The 21,999-nt window shown below is 43.3% G+C and overlaps 1 protein-coding gene and 1 long non-coding RNA gene across 2 annotated transcripts in view; one reads left to right on the forward strand and one right to left on the reverse strand.

The window, feature by feature from the left end:
• The window catches only part of CSMD1 (CUB and Sushi multiple domains 1), a 1,741,289-nt gene extending 1,720,673 nt beyond the window's left edge, over positions 1-20,616 (reverse strand). The window contains exon 1 of the mRNA XM_060001344.1: positions 20,371-20,616. Within this exon, the coding sequence (XP_059857327.1) occupies positions 20,371-20,455 (85 nt within the window). The 5' untranslated portion in view covers positions 20,456-20,616. The remainder of the gene's footprint in view (positions 1-20,370) is intronic.
• A 996-nt stretch (positions 20,617-21,612) lies between these two features.
• LOC132417559 (uncharacterized) overlaps positions 21,613-21,999 on the forward strand; it is a 3,537-nt gene continuing 3,150 nt past the window's right edge. The window contains exon 1 of the long non-coding RNA XR_011246335.1: positions 21,613-21,744. This is a non-coding gene — a long non-coding RNA (uncharacterized lncRNA). The remainder of the gene's footprint in view (positions 21,745-21,999) is intronic.

Genomic DNA, 21,999 nt, shown 5'->3' on the forward strand with positions numbered 1-21,999 from the left:
CAGAAGATGCAAAAAGTGATATCAGTTCTTTTGCTAATGTTGTCATGATTTTTATCTTCATCAACTTTACAAAATTTTTGAAAGATGCTCTACCTGAACAAAATTTAGTCATTGATGACCTCCACTATAATTCTCTTCTCATGTAATAAAAAAGATCCTTTTAAAACGTTAAGATTCATCTTGATAACTTTGGGCAATGCACGGTGCAAACACTAAATGCTAGCGGTTTTGATTTGGTTACCAGAAATAGATCTACTGCATGAAATAATAGAAAGTGTTTGTGACTGTGTCATTTGAACATATCATAAAAAAAGATTTAAATAAAGTCTTATGTATAAATAGCCTGGAAAATGCCATGTTAATTCACAACTTGGACTCTGTGACAAAGCAAATGTCATGCTTTGTTTTTTATAAAACCAAAGAAGAGAATTTACCATCTACAGGATCTCAAAAATCAAGATAACTTCCTAGTTTCAATCACCAAAATAAAAGTATCATACATTTTAGAAAGTTATTTCAATATCTCACTGAAAAGGAAAGTGATAAAATGTACGATTATGTAACAAAGATTGGATTTACTTTACAATTCTGTGTTCGCCTGTGACATTTATAGGTTCAGAAGAGAATTCGAGAACTTTCTCTGTGGTTTCAAGGAGGGGGGCATCTGGTTGTGATTGGGTGAGAAGTGACAGATCTGGACTTTAGTCTTCACTTTGCTCTTGACTTTTTTTTTTTCATCTAGATTGTACTTCTTTCATACACCAAGTTAAGACTGAACAAAATGAAATCTAAGGTCCCTTTCAGTTCTTATAATCTATAGTATTTGAGCACAAAAACCAAAAACAGAGTGACATAAAGATGGCATCTTTGAAAAGTGAGATTTAATGCTATCAAATAACCTATATTAAAAGTTCATAAAGTGATTAAACACATTTTTTACATAAAAGCTCTTAAAAATGATTTTAGTATGAATGTCCTCCACATCCATTCTTGAATCATGAATTAACTCTGATCCTACAGAACAGTCAGTCTCAGAAACCATATGGTAAAACAGACACCGTTTCATAAAGGGATACTGAGAAGGCATTCTCCTAACACTATAATAATTCAAATGTCCTGAATTCTAGTCTTTTGGAGTGAACGTTGGAACACGGGTGCTATTTGTCATAATTATTAGGAAACTAAAGAAGGAAAGGGAGGAAGATTTATTTTTATCTGCCCTAATTTCTTGAGATTTAAGTCAGAAACGTATTTAACAGTAGGCTATCTTTATCACACATTCAAAACTATAATTTCTAATTGCAAAGGCATGCACAAAAATGTGTAAGATTATTCTTATTTTCTTGCACATATACAGCTGAAAAATATTTTTGAAACAATTTATTTTCTATTCTCACATCCCTTGTATAAATATTATCAACTTCTGTAAACTACATTTCTTTGAAAATGAATAAAAGTCTCATTATTATATGTGGAAAATACAGAATTGGAAGATAAGTGGACTCGACCAAGTAATTTCTAAGAGGGGAAAAGTAGCCTTTAAACCCCTGTTAACTCAGACATACAAGTACTTGATTATTTATAAGATATTTTCCATAAAAGCCATTCACTGGGAGCAGACATTATATATTTTAGGTGTAATAAATAGTTATTAGGGATCAATATTTATCTCAAAAGCAGTAGCCAAAAACTGAAGAAAGTCTCAAGGGACTTGGGAAAATGTGAGGGGATAAAAAGCTGAGGAGAGGAAGGTAAGGAATATAAAATCCGTTTCCCAGTATTTTCAGATCTGTCTGATGAAAGGAGGAGTATTATCACTCTACGTTGTCCTGGGAGACAGAGGTGAGACCACACATGGAGAGGTTACAGGGATGGAGACTTGGGTTCAGGGTGTGGAGATACAGATTCTTCCCCTAAGGGCATCATAAAACCCTGGAATAGGACACTAGATGATACTCAAAGAGAAATCGCTGAATTTCTTTCAAAGACCCCGAATAAAGAAGTTGTGTGTTAGGCAGGGAATTTCATCCCTGAGGGTGCATGAATACAAACACATTTTGCTGGCTACAATAAAGAAGCTGCAAGCTACAAGAATATATTGTACAGGGCAGGGAATACAGTCGATATTTATAGTAACTTTAAATGGACTATAATCTATAAAAATACTGAATCACTATGCTGTACACCTGAAACTAATATAATATTTAAATCAACTACACTTCAATTAAAAAAACTTAAGATTTACGAAGTCTAAATTGTAGACACCAAGAAATCAGGAGTTTTGTCTTTTTAATCACTTTATCTCATGAATTTTTCTTCCTAGTGTCTGAAACAAAGTGAAATCGCATGAATGTCTGCACTGAATGAGTGAAAGTACTGTCACCTATTTTTAGAGTATAGCCTTGTAAATATTGTGTGGTTTAGCTGTCATTTTTACAAATGAAAACTCATTTGATAGGTTAATTTGGAATTAACATATACACACTGGTATATAAAAAACAGATGACCAACAAGGACCCACTGCATAGCATAGGGAACTATACTTAATATTTTCTAATAACCTATAAGGAAAAAGAATCTGAAAAAGAATAGATATAATATATATGTATAACTGAATCACTCTGCTGTACACCTGAAACACAACATTGTAAATCGACTATATCAATTTTAAAAAATCACTTGGATTTTCTGTGGAATTTGATTCTATTGTTTCATAATTTTCATTCTTTTAAGGATATCACAAAGAAGGAAAAACAGCGCATAAAACCTAAATGATTCAGAATTTTTGGGCAATCAAAAGAAACTCATGCTATATTATATTTATTAACTGTAACAGCATACTGAGAAACATGGATTCTTCTTTGAAGATCCAATATCTTGTTAGCACGCTTCACTATTTTTTAGTGTTTTTTTTGATTATTCTGATCACATTATTGAGAAAAATCATCTTTATTGGAATGTAAAATGCTTGAGGGCAGGCACTTTATCTCATTTACTTTGGACCCATGGCAACTAGAACAGGACTTGTGTCATACATGATGTTCAATAAAGTTAGTTGACTAAACATCTGCATGAATTTCAATAATCCATGTGAAATTTACTTGCACTGAAAATAAGATTTGCTTGTATTGAAGCATTGATTTTCCTAGTTTGGGTTCCAGAACTCTTTCTAGCATTTAAATGATACATGTAACTTTAAAAACCAACATAAACACATAAAAATATTGTTGACTTCTACTGAAACCTACAGAGTTTATTCCTGCTCAATGTAGTGAGAAATCAAAAAGTCTCTGTGATCAAATATAAGACTGACTTTTGTTATTTGTTGTCTTTTTGATAATAGGCATTCTGACAGATGTGAGATGAAACCTCACTGTAGTTCTGATTTGCATTTTTCTGATGATTAGCCATGTTGAGCATCTTTTCATGTGCCTACTGCCCATCTTATGTCTTCTTTTGAAAAATGCATATTTATATCTTCCGTCCATTTTTTGATTGGGTCATTTTTTTTTTGACATTGAGTTGTATGGGCTGTTATATATTTTGAATATTAACCCCTTATCTAGCATAAGATTTGCAAACATTTTCTCCCATTCAGTAGGTTGTCTTTTCATTTTGCAGATCGTTTCCTATACTGTGCAGAAGCTTTTAAGTTTAATTATGTCCCATTTGTTTATTTGTGCTTTTGTTTCCTTTGCCTTAGAAAAATTAATACAGCCACTATGGAACATATAGAGGTTCCTCAAAAAACTAAAAACAGAACTACCATATAATCCAGCAATTCCACTCCTGGGTGTATATCTGAATAAGTCTAAAACACTAATTCAAAGAGATACATGCGCCCCAATGTGTATCCTGTGTGCACAGACCACAGCCAAGTGTTGTGATGGCAAAGACCACGACAACCCGTGACAGTCATCAACTGTGTATACACAATTGACAATATATAATAAGAAGAAAGAAAAAATAGAGTGGACCCTGCCTCTGTAGCCCAGAAGGGTCTGTGATAAGTGATCAGGAGGGATCAATACTGTTTCCTAAGTTGCAGACTGGCTACCTCCAAAAAAAAACAATTTTATTTACTATGAGAAAATCTGATTGAAAAAGGAATCCTTGTACAGTGGACAGGTATGCCTTTCTGGTTTGGAATGGAGCTTTTGTTCAGTTGCAGGTAATAACTTCCTAGACATAAGGATCTAAAATTGGTTTATAATTATTATGGGGCTATCGCAAATCATGGTTTTTCTTTTCTCTAACAATGTATCTACAAGTATATGGGTAACTACCTCAAAATTTGTCTATTCCTTGTCTTACTTTCAAATGTCTTAAAAGATGTCCTCCTCTATTTACATACTGCACTAAATTAGTGAAGGCATCTTAACAAAATGCAAAAACAGCAATTTGTTCTTGAATATAATTTTATTAAAAACATATAGAATGATTTCATACTGCCCCTCTAGTACTACTATATTGTTTTTAGCTCTCTGCACGCATAAAGTTCGATATGTATAAAATTCTTTGGACTGATATTTTCATCTTGTCCAAAAGAATCTAATAATCTAAAAATAGCTTTACACAGAAAACTATAGTCAATATCCTGTGATAAACCATAATAGAAAAGAATATTTTAAAAAAGAATATATAGGTATAACTGAATCACTTTATTAATTTCACAGCAGAAATTAACACAACATTGTAAATAAACTATACTTCAATTTTAAAAATATTAAAAATAGCTTTAAAACAAATGCACCATGTGTTGAAATTTACCTACAACTATGCGCCTTCATCCTACACAAGCTAAGATGGTATTTTGCTTCAGAACTACCTGATTGAATAATGCCATCCCCACGCTCAGCCCAGCATGCACGTGTTGGAAATGTGTCATTTTAGGAATAAATTGGATATGGTAGGTATGTTACACATCTACTCCTTCCACTGGCATCTTTCTTTATCAAATATTTATTAAAGTAAGTGCCACTTTAGTGCAACAGTGCTTAAAGATATGCTGAGACACATCTCTAGTCAGCAATAAGCAAAGAAGACCCACAGGGGGATCAAGTGTTTTCTGAAGTGGTGGAATCAGGGCACCTGTTGTTGCCTTTTTCTCCAAATACTGAAATTTGTCAGGTGTCTCCCGTATGCGCGAGAACTGGCCATGGTAAGTGCTGGTCAAGTGCTCGTTTTTATACAAATTTTACTACCAACAGTCATATTGGTGCGATTCTCTACATGGACCATGTATTCCTCAACCACTGGTTCTTAGTCTTTCTATATAATGTTGATCATTAGTTTTATGCTTTTGTTAACTATTTTCTATCTCGAAAAAAAATTAATTGATGACATAGCTCCTTCAAGAATAGCCAAATAGAATATGAGTTATTCTGCAAAGATCAGATTAGAATGTAAAGCTCTACTCTCTGAAACAAGGCAAGAAGTCTCATCATTATTCAAAACACAGCACTGCTCAGCATAAGCTCATTTAGCAGTTAATCCTGTAGCAGAGGCAAAGGGTTTCAAGCTAAAGGAAACCGGTGTGTGTGAGTGGTGAGTACATATTCCTGGTCTCCTGCACATTGGGGAACAATGTCTTCTCTTTCCTGGGCTCTAAAAGTGGCCTAAAAACTTAAATTCCCAGAGCTCCTGAGAAGATCACCCGGACAGCACCTCACTCAAGACCACGTTCAGGTGGACCTCACCGAAATCACTCTGCTGATGTACATCCTCGCAAAGCCACTGCCCCACGTGACAGGCAGAACCTAGGTCTGGAGTCACGCTTGCTGGAGAAATGTTGAACGGGCGTCTCTGGAACAGACTCCATTTAGAACTAAGTTGCAGAAGCACAGGTTCCACTGCTGCGGAGTTAGCTTTCACTGGAGAAGATGCAGTGGGCATGGAAGCAGGGGGCCTGAGGCAGGACCCCACCTGAGGACACAGAGGGCTGGCCTGTCAGGAACCGGCTGAGCAACCTTTCAGTACTTCATCCACCCACTCGCTCCCATGTTCACTGAGTCCCCAGCACCAAGGCCTCTCCCTCCTCTTCTGCAGGCCCTACAGAGTGGCCGAGTCGGCAGCTTTCGGTGTTGGCTGCAATTGGCCACTTTGGATGGGGAGACACGGACGGTCCCTTGGATAGCACTGGGCCCCCTTGAGTTTGAAGGGTTCGTGTTTTGCTATCGGCTACTGGGGTCCTGGGCTGCCTGTTCCAGAAATCTTGATCACGTGACCCTGGACAGACCACCATGCAGCACGTACCTGAGTCACTCTAACTGGGGCTTTCACACGTAGGGACTTGATAAAAGAAATGTTCACGTATCAAGGTGCGGGGAAGTTATTCTGGCTTATACGTGGGTTAACTTGAATTTGATGCTGACTAGAACAGCCTGTTTGCGGTCTATCAGATGTACATTGTACGCCTGCTTTAATTATTAAGAAGATAATTAAATAATAACTTCATTGACCAGCAGTAAAGAATGTGTCCATGTTAAAAATAAAGACGAAATGCCTTCTTCTTGGGAGGCCAATGCTCATCCTTCTTCAATGATAAGATTCCCTTCCCAGAAGCCAAAGCCATACCGACTCTCTGTGTACAGGCTGATCTGTTTTTTTGGTTTTCGTTTTTTTTTGAAAACTTGAAGCAATGTATCCCCAGCTTGTTTAATGTTCTTTGCTCTGACAAGACATGAAATTGTGCTGAAAACCCTGCTTCTCTGGAGCAGTTCCTCAGCATTATCTGGGAAGCTGGCTTCCGGGCTGTAGTCCTCAGTTTGGCTCAAATAAAACTCTTTTCTATTCTTATTATTGACTGCTTATTGATTATTTCTGTTGACAGACTCTACCTTTGAATATTCAGCACAGGTATTCAGACCTAGAGCAGGAGGAGGAGGTATGGCGGATTTTCAATGCAATGGTCAATCATACTTAAGTGATGAGACCCTAAACTGGGTAAACTGGGAAGCCTAGACCAGAAGGAAAGGGCCAGAGCCTGACTGTCCTGGCACTACTGACTGCTCCATCTTTACAGAAGGGGTCTGAGTTTAAGTCAATGAACAGGGTCCTAACAATTCTACACACCTTCATCTTCCAGACTCTCCAATTCCACCGACTGTCCTTCATGTTCTGAAAGGTAATGTTTACTACGCCACCTAGCAAAGACCTCATCTACACAGGCTTTTCACAAGGCTTACTTGGCAAGGCACGGTATTTCAAATTTTCTTTATAAAAGTAACCTCAGATACTTTTCTTAAGAGAAACTATGCAGTTAGAAAAAATATACAAACTCTTTCTGAATATAAAAGCATTGCATGGTGTCAAGAATACAGCCAATGAGCCTTCAGACGATGCTATTTTAAAAAGTTTTCTACTCTTTTCTTTTATTGTTTCTCTCATGGTCCCTTCACATTTCAAGGCTTCCTGGTCATAAATGACTTTAAAACATGTTTCTTCAAAGCGCCTGTACTGAGCATTTAACGTTATTCAACCCAAATGTGAGGCATGAGGCCAAATCATGATGGGGATCCGATTATCACTTGACCTAACTGAGCAATCGATATACTTTTTTAAATCTGTCAACGAAGTAGCGAATGTAAAAGTATGCTGAACATCCCAAAGAATTGTAGAAACTAGTATCAGGATGATTCTTATAAAGATATAAGACACTCACATACAAATGTAATTGTTAAATTATTCATCTCCACTTACAAATAATTTCTCTCCAGCAAAACTGGGCTTTCCCCAATGTTACTTCTGTGGCCATAACTAGAATTGACGGTCTAATATTTTAGTTGCCGTGATAAAACAGTTGTAACATTTACTTAAGATTAGTAACTGCCAGGTACCGTTCTAAGCTTTTTATCTGTGCTCATTCATCGAATCCTTATTAAGTCCAGTTAACAGCTCTTTGCAAAGATGAGGATACAGTGTATGAGAGAGTCTTACGTCCTTTAAGGCATATACTACTAGAGACAGATATAGAGACTGAACCCTAACTGTTTAGCTGCCTGGAGGATGCTGTCGGACACATAAAACAGCATTTCTGTATATCCTGTCCAAAATGGTACCCTGAGCACATAAAAACTTAAGACAATTTCTATCCTCCGACATTAATGGTCAACCAAAAAAATGAACTGGTTCTCACTTCCGTGGAGTGATTTCATGATTCAAGTGCTTCTAATCACTAAGAAATGCAAACAGGCAACTGTCTAACTGTACTAATTGGAGCAGTTCCAATAAATAAAAGATTTCAGTGTAGTGGAATTTCAAGTGTTGAGTTCTTCGGAATTAAATATTCTTCCATGACAAATGTGTCCTTCAAATGATCGTTGATAGAAAATATATTAACTATGAATACAAAGGGACCACCAGCTAGGTGACGTTGTGGCACTGTGTTTTTCCTGACTTAAAAAAAAAATTATGGCAGGTAACAATTTAACAAAGTAGCTAAATCGTTTAACATGTTTCCATCCTACTGAGGGTCCTGCAGTGCCCCCAGCGGTTCTGGACCATCTCAGAAGTATGAAGGTTGAATGCTGTGCTTCTCTAGCTGCTAGGATCATATCAGGGTTTTAGTTTAAGCCTAGAACATTCCTAGCCACACTGTCCTCACAGATGATCGTGTCAGGAGATTATTGACACCAGGGGTATGGCGGGGGTGGGGGAGATGGAGAGTTGGGTCCCCAAGAGGCATGTGGGCTCCCATGGGAGGAGTGTTCGCTTAGACTCAGTTCTGCCGTAGTTTTCCCTATGTATTTGTGCAAGACTCAAGTTCTCTGGACACAAGTAAAAGAGAGTGGACCTATAAACCTGAAGGTTACTTCAAGTTCAAAAATCTTATCATCTGTCTCTGCTCATCAGCATGATCTGATAAAAGCTACTTGTCTTTTTTTTTCTTTCCAGGTAATTCTTTTCAATTTAAGAACTATTCTTTTATTTAGAGAAGTTTGACACAGTTACCCAAAAAAGTCAAACGACACTTAAACGCCAATGCTATAATGTGTGCATCTTTTCAGATATTTTTACATGTGTAAGGTAGTAACTTGACTTTTCCCTACATGAAAATGGGAATGGCATATACATACTATTTTGAATTTTCAATTTAATCCTTCATCATGGACATGCCTTTCGTAAAGGTAACACAGTGTGCTACAGAACAATTTATTTAGCTATTTTAGGATAACTGACATTTAAGCTCCAGTTTTTCACTAGCAGGGAAAGGGCTAAAATGAATACGCATATATTGCTGAGGATGTATCACATTTCTGGGCTAAAATATCTGCTACTTTAGAATTGTGATCGGTATGGCCAAATTATCTCCTCCCTAAATTTTTCTAGATATACAACAATAGTGTATGGAAGTGATCTCTCTATGTACTTGCTAACATGTGATATACCAAGTGTAGTTTTACAAAAGGCACTGGGGAAAATATAACATTCTTTTTTCAATGTTATTTTGATCAATAATAAGTTTAGGGATCTTTTCCTACATTTATCATTTATGTTTGCTCTTTCTGTAAAATATTTATATTTGTTGCCCATTTTTAATCAGGTCCTTGGCCATCTGCTTATTGACTGAACGATGCTCTTTCTATATCAATATATTTCTAGGACACCATGCTGGACAGACTCTTAGGGTGGCCTCCACAATCTCTGCCTCCTGATGTTTATGTCTTCTACAGTTCCCTGCCCCCTGAGGTGGGCAGGACCTGGGTCTTACTTCTAGCCAATAGAATAATGGAAAAAGTGATGGGCTACACATGCTTGCATGTCCATGATCATATGATTACACATAATGCCGTAGCACCCTACTTGCTGGAGTCTCTCTCTCCTCTGGCTTTGAGCCATGCTGGGAAGCCCCATTAGGCAAGGAACCATGATGGCCTCTCAAGGTACTGAGGGTGAGCTCTGGCCAATGGCCAGCAATAAACTTAAGCTCTCAGTCCTACAACCACAAGGAATGGAATTCTGCCAGCCACCTGAGTCATCTCAGGACTGGGTCCTTCCCCAGCTGAGCTTCAGGTGAGACCGAAGTCCCAGCCAACACCTTGACTACAGCCTTGTCAGATCACAGGCAGAGGGCATGTGACCCAGCTACTCTGTACACAGACATCGACACAGAGAACCTATAATCCTATCTCTGAGGTATTTTAAGCTTCTGGATTGCTGTAATAATGTTACACAGCAATAGCTTGCTGATACAAACAGTGTTGAGAAGGAAGACTCCTCCTCCAATCGTCCTTCACAGCTCGATTTTCTAGCTCTTAACTAACTGCTCCTGGTGATGTCTGGTCTGGCAGGGAGGATAAAAGTGGGGAGCAGAGGACAACATAACATGATCGTGCTATGAATATCTTCCACTTTCTGACTCGATTCCTCCTTAATTTGGGACAAAGAATGAACACTCACTGAAAGGCATAAAAAAGTGGCTCAAACCTCTTTTTCCGATTTTAAGGCTTAAATAAATGACACAAGATCTCCAATTTATGTACTTTTTTTTTCCTTCTCACAGGTTTTGTTCGTACATATAAAAGTAAGAAAACCCATCATCACTTCACTTTGTCATGTAACACTTCATATTATTTTTATCACAACTGTTTTTTAAAAGGCCTCTTATTGTCCATCCATCATAAAATTGAAAGAAAAACACATTTGCCAGGAGCTATAAATCATACCCCCAAGTTTGGCATGGCTGTAGTTTGGTACTTTCGGGTCAGAATACCCCTCATTTTTAAAATACCCTGACACCGTGTCTCTTCTATTTGTCTTGTTGCCACTAGAGAACACTGGGAAGGCAATTTTGTAATTGCAGTGGTAAAAGAAAGAGAGCGGTTCTTCTTTGTTCTATAATCCTCTTATACAATTCTTTTAAATTAAAAAGCAGAGAGAGAAAATAGCCATGAAGATCAAAATGACAATTGTAGGTTGACATATCTGAACACGCTCTAATATCATTAAATTATTATCACTAGAAGAAGAAAAACTGCAAACAGCCTAGATACCTTACTTTGTATACAAAGAGAAACAATTATGAGAAAGAAACATGAATGAATCAAATAAGGGTGGCAAAGTAATAACTTGGATATAGTGTTTCAAAGCTAATTATTTTGACATGTTCTAGCTTAGGTATGTGAATAAATAAATCATGCACAGTGACCTGAAAAAATCATTACTGATACCTTCCATTGGTCATCTCTCTCCTATGAGTCCTTTCACAAAATATTTTCAACACATTAATTTGACTCACAAAAAAATGGAGAGAATCAGGTATATGAGAACAGTTGCTTATTCATTGAAGGAATAGTGAATGTATAAGGAAGCATGGTGACAGTCTGAAAGTTCCAAGAATGTCTTTCAATCCTCCAAATGTTAAGATCTATGAAGTATCACTTTGCTCTATACTGGAAACTAACACAACATTGTAAATCCACTATATTTCAATAAAAAAAAAATCTATGGAGTAAGAATGATATAAACCAACGGAAACAAAACCAGCAAACAATGTTTTTGTTTGTTTGTTTTGTTTTAGAAGATCCTAAACCTTCAATTTACAATCTTATGAAAGATCATCGTGAAACACAGTAAGTAACAAAGAAATTCAGATGAAGGAGCGATTGGGTGACTGGCTAAGGGAGAGGTAAGCAGAAGCGGACTCAAGCTGCTAGGCTCGGGATAAATGGAATCCAGGTGCATTTCAGGATATGCATTAAACTGATTTAGCTGAAGTTGGAGTCACCAGGAGGAAGCATAGAGACAGAGCGTGAGAGATGAAGCCAGATTATGAAACACTCTGCAAGTCAGTTTGGGGGAAACACGCTGTATTCTGCATAAGTACATATAGTACTTAGGATGCCAAAACACATTACCAGTAAACCAAAAAGAGCTTTTTTTCCTACCCAATGTTCTGTTTGTATTACATTCTAGAGGTCATTACAACAAAACACGACAGTTACAGCAACAATCCTGGGACTTGGGGGGAAAAGATGTTTGAGAAAACAAAAATTCCCGTTTCCAAGAAATAGATTCCCAGCCAAAAAATGGCAGGGCCTGACCCACTGGCTGTGTGAGGGAAGGAGGAGGGAAGGCCAAGAAAAAGATGTATATTTTCATATTTCAGGAAATAGTCTTAGGACAGTAGCTTACATGCCTTCACATTTGGTCTTTTAGCTTTAAGGACCCACAGAAGAATTTCTGAGGAGGATTCCACCAAGCATCAATATTTATAGGTTCATCTACACGCTCAACACTTAACCTGGTCCCCACCGCGCTTTAAAAAAAGTGTGGGGAGGGTGTCTGGCTGTACTTCCTCAGGGCCAGTTCTCACTCAGCTTCTTTCTCACACCTTTTGTCCCTGTTCTTTTCTCCTCCACTCTCTGAGAGGCTGAATCAAGATCTCACCTCTTATGCAAACTCCTCTCCAACATCTGCATGACTTTAATGTCTCTGACACAGTCTAATATTTGTATAAACACTAATCAAAGTCCAGCTATTTTAGTTTTCTTGTTTCTGTTTTGAAGAATGTAAGCTCCAGGAGGGGCATCACAGATTCAGTCTTCTTTGTTTATAAAGTGTGTAGGTAAGTAACAAGTACTTGTGAATTCCGCTGATACTGACTTGAGCGATTCTAGTGGCCACCTGCTGTAATGCTTCAAGTGAGCAGAAGGGTGACTCTAAACCTATTTAAGAGTCTAGACTTCCCAAATCTCTTCTCTGGCCCCTAGGTCTTCATTGCTAAGCACGGTAGTTGACTAGAAACATGCATTTCCCTCAAATGATAGCATCTCCTCCTAGATGCTTAAATGTAATAATGAGATGATTTTTCCCACTTGACTTTCTCTTGATGTCATCTACAAAAAAAACTGTTTAAGTATAAGGATTTATATTTAGAAAATGTATTGTTTCCATACAAAAGGGAGCACCCATACCGAGCAGGTAGCCCACAGATAAACTGCAACCTCGTTTCTAGAGCCAGCACCATAAAAAAGAGAAAACTCTAATGGCTGGATTTGACTTAAATTGCTCACAATAATTATATTTTGAAAGAAAGGAGAACAAGAATGAGACAGACAGGAAGGCAAGATTGATGCCAAAGAAATTTACATTTGTAGCGCAAGAAGGGAAGTACCTGCTCCATTTTGTTAATTTCTTGTAAAAACGTGACCCTTCTTATGTCATCAGGGTCCCTCCTCTATTATGTATGAAGTGTCGATCACACCCTGCAAGCCTTAACTACCCACAGCTGTATTATACATCAAAGTACATCACTTTTCTAACCACACACCAAAAAAGTCTGAAACAAGGAGACAAAAATTGTTGACAGCCTTTGAGCACACTCTGGTTCATCCTTTGAAAGAAAAGTGAATATCCTTAAGCCCAGGAGAATCCGTTTTCTAAGAAGGAGCTGTGTTTAACTTTCTGTATCTCTGAAGATTCTCTATTTGCATAAAAGTCAAAGGTCTGTGGTGCTGATTATCCACTTACTGATAGAAAAAGGAAGTGAAAATGCACTCAGGGAGTTCTCTGGTTTTAAGAACTCAGGTCAAGGATGTGGAATTTTATAGGAACAGGAATGGCGAGAGCCCACCATATATTTTACGTGACTCTCAACTTCATGTAGACAACTACTCACTTGTGAAAGATCAATAAAGACACTTTCTCTTAAAAACAAGAGGAGAAATAAGTAAGTTTCTGTGAAGAAAGGCACGGAGATTCACCAGGCATCTGGAAAAGGACTGCTTAGAATTCACAATTAATTTCAAAGGCTTTAGAGATCCCTCCCCAAATAATGCTAATTTTAATCTAACACTTAGCTCCTTTTTCTGTAACACTAATCACATCAGAGTATACTAAAGAGTAAAAGAAAAAATAATAATTTATTCATCCGGTATTTTTATATGAAAGAGTACAATTATCCCTTGAAGTCATCCCATAATATAAACACTACGGACAAGGAACTTGAATCTCAGCTTTGCTGTAAAACTATTAAAAAAAAAGATTAAACAGCCTAGAATGATGAACAGAGATAACGGGGGCACTAATAAAAAAAAAAGAAATCTTCTGAAATAATTGCACAGTTTCATAATATAGTATATTTGGTGAAGAGGTTATTAGATTTTGAGGACTCTTATTGAAAGGGAGGTAGAGATAGACAGATAGATAGATAGATTAAATAGATAGAAAGATAGATCTCTGACACCACCCAAAACTACTACACTGGAGGGAGAAGCCTTGGGATTTGCATTTAAACAAGGCCTCAAGTGATTATTCTGCACACAAAGTTTGCAAAGGATTATTCAAAAACTCGACATCAAGGCCACAATGCCAACATCTACTACGATAAAGGTAACATGTTGAGTACCCAAAACATACATTGGAGAAATGCTTGATGTCCTCAAAAGCTGCTCTGATTCCACTGGGACTCATGTGGCTTAAAATTATCTGGATAAATCAGGCAGACAGTTGGATTTACATTAATAATATCTACATGCCACATGAGGTTTTCTTGGATCTTACTGAGCTGAAGACCCTCCAAAACACACACAACCCGAAAATAAATGAATAAAGGTGCTTAGAATCAGGGTAATATTTTATGTAATTTAAATCTCGGGTTGTAATAAAATCCTAAAAGTGACTCATTTGTGAAAAAAACTGGGAAGTAGTAGTACCAACGAGATTCTTTCATGCCTCTATCTCCCTTGATCTCATGTTAGTAACAAGGATAATTTTTAAATCACAAAGCATTATTCATGACTTCCTGCTTTCCAGACAATGGGGCAAAATCACATTAAGATTATAAGCATAAAATGGAGGTATCACTTTTATTCTACTGATATTTGCAAAGAATGATAATTATGAAATATCCCTTTCCCTTTTATAGCTTTCCCTGAGCTAAAACTAGTGCAAGATAAAGCAGGAGGATTTCAACCAATAAATTGCAATATGTATTAGAAACATAAAAGATACAGTAGTTATTTTTAATACATGTCCACACCTGCATGTTTTTCATTCACCAAAGAAGTTTTAGCAAGAGAGACATATAGTGGGTCAAAGTAACAGTGACTGTAAATCAAGTTAATTTGTTGTGATGTTATTCCCAAGTAGAATGTTTCCAGCATATGCAGAAGGAGGTTTTGCTAAATGAGATGGTGTGCCTAGCGATGATGAAATCCCCTCCACCTAGAACAAAGATACTCAAGACTAAAGACAGACCGTGCGGCCTCCCTAGAGCACTGAGGGCATTTCCTCTCCGCCCAGCTAGGGGTTGGTATAACGGTTTAAGGAAATGGCAGCTAAATTCAAAACTGAAAAGAAAAGAAAAAAGTGTGTCACACTCTGTATCCAAAGAGGTTGGTCTGTGGGGGTAGGAGGACCACACAGTGTGCGTTATTTCCATAAAAAGCTGCTACAACCAGTCAGTTTTAACCACTTCAATGAAAAAATTTTCTTCTACTCTTTTTTTCTATAACGGGAATTTTAATTCTGGTACTTATGCACTTGCATACCAGGGTCTAAATTCCACCCTACATATGGACAGATTAATTAGTCAAAGGTCATTTAAGGTCATCTTAACATCACTGTACAAGAGACTTATTTCCTTGCACTTAGGCAAATACCCAAATACGATTATCTGATTTTCATACTCATAGGTGGTTCTGAAATGGACACCCAGTGAGCGAAGCCCAGTGGCCATGCAACTGAAGACAAGCTCAAGGGGTCGATTTCCTTTAGGATCAGTTATTTTCAGCCCAGCCTAAGTGTCAATTTCTTTGCCCCAGATGGCAGATCCACGCCAGTTCTCCTGTTTCAAACATTAGCCGCGTCTGGTCTCCATGGTGGCCTGACTGCAGAGTGAAACTGGTTTGATTCTATCAGTTACCACTACTGGTCCAGTAATCCAGCTTCCTACTCCAGTGGCACGGGGACCAACAGGCTTTTAAATACGACCAGGCAACCCGAGGACGTAGGCTGTACAGTATCTACACCTTTAACTCAGATGTCTTCTTCTGATGTATTAGCTAAACAAATAAAATTAAAACACAACATAGCTTTGTCATCTACTCTATGCAAGGAGTACCCAATCAACTTCTTAATTCCAGAGAGAAATGAACCTCACCAGAGAAACAGAAAAGGCTAAAGGGAATGTGAAGTTTAAATTGCACGTATGCAGGTCCTAGTGGCTTATTTTCACTGTGAGCTCAGCAGAAAGAGGCCCACTTAGAATTCAGTAGAGCACAGAGTATTTAATATGCCGTTTGCATTTTGACAGCTTAGAAATGTCTACACTGGATTTGCTATTTCCTCTGCAATGAGCGCTAACCGGCCACGGAGCCTTTGTTTATCTGTTTCTTAAAGGAAGCAGAACCATTTTCTTGACATTTTCAAAGCCCTGTTGGTGTTTGTTTGAGACAATAAACTGGAGACTAAGGAAGCACTGCCCCCAGGAGGAGCTGTTTCTGCCCGTAGGAACTTTCAACTGTAGTCCTGGCCTTCTCATCAAGCAGGATTGGCCAGCTGAAAGCCAATATCAAAACAGTGATTCCCTTTCCTTTCAAGGCCTGTGTTTGCAGAGATTCTTGAGACCTGAGGGAATTCTACTACCACTTACCACCTCCTATTGGCTCCTTGGGACTAGTTTAATGAGACCTCACTGTCCTACTAGTCAAGTTTACAAAACCTGTCACTGAGGAAGAAAGTCTCTCCTTTGCTTACCTTTTCAAGGACTTAAAGTCCCTAAAGCAGAATTATATAGGTGCTCCAGAAGCTCTAGAGCTCTGGGCTGAAGAGTTATAAACTGGAAAACAAAAAACAAACAAAAAAAACCCAGAATCCTTTGACAACTCAATAAAAAATAAATGTGATTTGCTAAGCAGATCATGAATGCAGAAACGGTAACTTCCTTTTAGATGGCCTGCCTTTTTAGTGATCAGGGGTTGCCCCCGAAAGCCACTTATCCACAGGAGTTCCTGTCTCCCCCAGGAGAGAGTATATATATACATATGTGTGCAGTGGTCCAGCCATAAGGATCCTGGCCAGCAAATGAAAGGTCTTAGCATCCTTCCTGGTGATGAGAATTGAGGTAACTCACACAGAAGTAGGCAGGTTTGGGAAACACCTCTCTCTCTCTCCACCCCCTCCCTCCCTCCTCCCCCCTCCACCTCCCCCCCCCCCCTTGTAGGGTTTCTGTGGAAGTTTGGGCAACGCATACTTAAATCTCTTTGCTGGGTGGGTTGGTGAATTTCAGAATCGGGGATTTTGAGAAACACTCCACCTTCCTCTACCAGACTTCCTACGGTGAGACCCACAGGGCTACTATTATATGTGCCTCTTTTTAGTACACTTTCTGAATAATGCCTGCAAATAGCTGCATTCTCCTTGCTGCACAAACTGGCAAAACACAACTGAGAAGCAAACTCTGTCCAAACAGCCAGATCAGCCCCAGATAAAGGGCGCAAATCTCAGTGCTCACGGAATGAATTATTCCACCTATTTACTAGATGACTACTGTAGAGGCTTTCAAGCCTTCTTCCCTCTCCCGTGGTCCCTGCAAGTGTGCTGCTTTTAAAGAGGTATGTACACTTGAGACTCAACCTTTACAATAGCGTTAGTAATCAAAAAGAAAAAGAATCACAAGGGAATCCCGGGTACCCCCGACTGAAAGCACAATCAACTACAGCTGACAACCCGGGTACTGAAGGTACCGAGTTCTGATGACCGCGACGGCAGCCGCCTCCAGCCTCTCACGACTCGCAAACAGGTCACGAATTCCGCCCCACGCAGCAGAACTCTCCGCCCGCCTGCGCCGCCGCGGGAGCCGCCACCTGGGCGCGCTCGGCTCGGCTCCCGCGGCGGCGGCTGGCGCTGCCCCCAGCGCTCCCCGCTCCTCATCAGGGAAGCCTTCCCACGCGCCTGCGGCCCGGGCGCCCCCCAGCAGAGACCCGACCTTGGCCACCCGGGCTCGCTCACCAAGGGGACTACGACCGCCCCCCACCGCCCCCCAGCCGCCAGACCGCTCGCAGGGCCACGCCGGCGCTGGCGTCCCCAGCCTCCTGCCCGCATCCCGCTCCCACGCGGCCACCTGCGCGCCCACTTGACCCCGCAGGCGCAGAGGCGACGCGGCCCCGGACCCCCCGGGGGTGATGGGGGGCTACGCGCAGCCACCGCAGCCTCCACCAAGCAACAGCGCAGTGAGCGCGACCGCTCCACGCGCAAACACACACACACACACACACCCTAATCTCGCACCGCGCACGCCAGGGGACCCTGGGTTCCACTTCTTGGCTTCTACAGCCGGCACCTAGGACCCCCAGCGCGCAGGAGGCTCTGTCTTCCGTGCGGCTGCCCATCCAGGGAGCCCAGGACTTTGCGCCCCTTGCCGGGTTGACCCGGGATCGTCCAGGGCAGCCCCCGGCCCCGTCCCCGCCCGAGCCCAGAGGCCCGGCCCACCCGCGCGGCGGCGGCGGCGGCATCCGCCCGGCACACAAGTGTGCAGATTATTAAGCAGCCCCGGCAGACCCGCCGCCTCCTCGGCGCAGCAACTCCTGCGAATTGCAGGGGAAGGGCGCTCAGAGCGCGCGGAACCGCGGGGAACCGAGAGTGCGCTCAGAGGCTGAGCTGCCTGCCGAAGCCGGGAGGCGGCCGGGGCCCAGCTGGGCTTGGAGCGCTGGGGAGAGAAGCGGGAAGTTGTGCAGAGTTGTATAGCAGGTGTTTCCTCTCCGCGCAGGGGCTTGGTGGGACCCCCGACACACAGACATACACCTGCCAGGGACAGCCCTCTTCGCCCTCGACTCTTCCTGCTTCGCCCTCTGTGCCCAGCCAATCCAGCGCGCCCGGAGGCCGCTGCCCGCCCGCCCGGCTCGGCTGGCCGTGCCTCCGCGGAGGCTCCAGCAGCGGCGCCCCAGGCGGGGCGGCTGGACCAAGCCGGGCAGGTGGGCGGAAGGTCGGCGTCTTTGGGAAGCTCCCCAGTCCCGAGCAACCCTGAGCTCCAGCAACTAACCCTGCGTTTGCGCTCCCTGGGATCGTGCGGCGCATTCCCACAGACACCCCTTTGTGACACCCCAGTGCTTTCGGAGAGGAGCCACCGCGCGGGGACGCCTAATCTGCCGTCGCTCCATCTCGCCCCAGGCCCGGCCCATCTGGAGTTTTCCTATGGCACCAGAGACAGTCCTCCTTCGCCTTGTCAATCACCCCTGAATCTGGAACACTGAAGGAATAGAAAATGGGAGGAAAAGAAGATGGAAGAATCTAGAGAGGAAAGGGGAGTTTTACATGGGAAAGAGCAAATAACCATTAAAAAATAAACAAAAACATGATTTGACTCCATCCTTTAAAACGGAAAAGAAAAAAAATATAGATACAGATATTTTCAGGAGTGGGACGGTGTGTGCTGATGGATCGAGCGCGGGGCGAGTATCCAAGGAGGCTAAAATGAGGAAATGGGGGCAGGTACTTTGCAATGTGAAAATCAATCTATATCCCTCTCTCTCTCTTCTCTGTCTCTCTCTCCCTCTCTCTGAATCAAGAGGGACCTTGTTTTCTTTCCCAGAGAACAGACAAGTGCAGGAGCTGCTGCCAGCCCCGAGGTTACAGCCCGTAGGCTAGTTGGCGGAAAACATTCCCAAACTCGTTTCAAGGAGAACACCAAGTTCACGGAGCTCCAAGCCGAGGACCGACCCGGGGACACTCCTTCCCCTGACCGGGGGTGGCAGCGGGGAAGAACCCTGTGAGCAGGCGACTGTCTCCGGAGCTGAACCCCGTCCAGGTCCCCCTGCCCTCTCCACGCACCTCGCCGGGTCCTTCCAACTTGCAGGGAGCAAAGTGCGGGGAGAGGAAGGAGGGGGCGGCCTGGCCGTGGACGTGGGAGGGAGAGGGAGGAAGGGTGCGCGGTGCCCGGTCTGCAGGCCGCTTCGCCGTGGCACCTGGACCCCGAGAGAGCCAGAACTTGCCGGGCCCGCTCGGCCCGGGCCACTTTCCCAGCCGCTCCGGGTCCGGGGAGAACGTCCCGGGAATCATCGAGCCACCCGGACCCGCTGTGCCCACATCGCCGAGGAGACACCACCACCCGCCGCGGCGCGGTTTCAGCCCAACTCGGGTTTGGCTCCTTTCTCCCTAACAGCCCCCAGCGCCGAAAAAGAAGAGACATTTCGTTTCGGCCCAAGTCAGGGGGAAGGAGAGGCGGGGGTGGGGCGCGGGCGACGAGGGCGGGCAGAAGGCGATGGAAGCTGGCTCCCTGCATCGCGATCCCCGGGCGTCTGCCACGGAGAGCCACCGGCGGAGGCCGGCCACTCGGTACCCTGCCCTCCTCCAAACGGGCCCCTGGTTCGCAAACGGGGCCTCGGAGGGTTCCCCCATCTCCCCCGGCAACCGGCGAGCCCGCCTTACCCTTGGCTGCGGTGAGGAGCCCCGCGCACAGCGCCAGCAGCGCCAGCGGCGCCAGCAACGACTTGGATTTCCTCCACGCAGTCATGTCTGCAGATATTCCACACGCGCACGACACCGATGGCTCTTCTTGGATGCGCCCGTCTCCTCCGAGGCACGGCAGGGCTACGGACAGAGCCAGAGAATCACCAGAGGGCAAGGCGAGCGGGGGAGAGATCCCGGTCCCCAGACCGGCCGCGCATCCGACGCCTCCCGCAGGTCTGGGCGCCCGGCTGGCTTCGCTCTCATAGCATCGGGTCCCGAACCACTGCAGGCAGGGCTGCGCTGCTCCGAGCGCCGACAAGGGGCTGCCGGGCCGGGGCCGGGGACTAGCACCCGCCGAGCCGGGCAGGAAGGCACCAAGGCGGCGAGGCTGCGGGAGGCGGCGAGGCGGGGAGAGGAGCGCGCGCAGCCGGGAGAGACCCGGAGCGGAGGCAGCTGGAGAGCCAGCCAGCGAGTGGGAGCTGCGGGAGGGACGGGGGGGCGGGGGGGGAGGGGGCGCGAGGGGAGGAGAGCCAGTCTAGGGAGGGGAGGCGGAGAGCGCAGAAGACAGGCTGCTAGCTGCACAAGGAGCCGCTGCCGTGGCGGCCGGACTCAACCATCCCTACCCACGGAGAGGGGAAGGAGGCTGGGACGGCGCCATCCCAGACAGAGCCCGGCCTCGGGCCCCGGGCTCCCAGCGCCGCGCCGCGCCGCGCTCTCCTCGGCCTCCGGCGCCGCCGTGCGCAGGATAGGGAAAGAGACTTGAGCGCTCGCGCGGGGGACACGCGCGCCACACACCCGCGAGATGCCACGCCACCGGGCGACTCCGAGACCCAGAGGGGGCGGCTGCGAGGGCAGGGGCTGGCCTCCGTCTGCCCATCTCTCTTCGTGCCTGCCTGGAGAGAAGCCCCCTGCGTCGTAACTTGGGAAAGAAACCCAGTGGGAAAGAGAGCCACCAAGGCTCTAACTCCAAGGGAGGAAAATAAACATCGATTTACTTTATTTCGAGATCATTTTTGGCAAGATGACGACTGGCAAGGAGCTACAAAGCTTTTCCGATGTCCTGACTTGGGGTTAATCACGCACAAACCTACGTTCAGAATAAATTCAAAATTAGGAAGGGTGTCTAGAATTGACAGTGGGGTCTGGTGATGAGAGATGGCGCGCTGGCACACCTTCAGGTGCAACCCTATACAAAACAGAATGGGTCGGGTAGGGACTTGAGAAAAGAGAGCTTCTTTTCTGAATCTGCAAAAAGATAAACGGAGCAGAGAGAACCTGGTGGTTGATAGAATGGCCCAGATTTCACCCAACTCCTAGAGGAGGTGTCCGAGCAATCTGGGGCGCATGTGTAAGGTAAGGCATTTTAGGGGAAGTTTCATAGAAAAATGGAAACCAAAGGTGAATGCCGGTCTTCCTACAAAGGGTCATTTGAAGGATTCACCGTTTTGACCAAAAAGGGTTAGATGATTCCATTACAGGATTGGAGGAACCAGAACAGGGAAACCCCACACCTTAGGAAGAGAGGATTATATTCTGTGTCCAGAAGCATTCCAGAACACCAGCGGTCCTAAACGCTGCATCCCTCACATCACTGGGTGATTTTGGTGG

This window comes from Delphinus delphis, chromosome 21, assembly GCF_949987515.2.
Source record: "Delphinus delphis chromosome 21, mDelDel1.2, whole genome shotgun sequence".
In the NCBI taxonomy this organism is placed as follows: domain Eukaryota; kingdom Metazoa; phylum Chordata; class Mammalia; order Artiodactyla; family Delphinidae; genus Delphinus; species Delphinus delphis.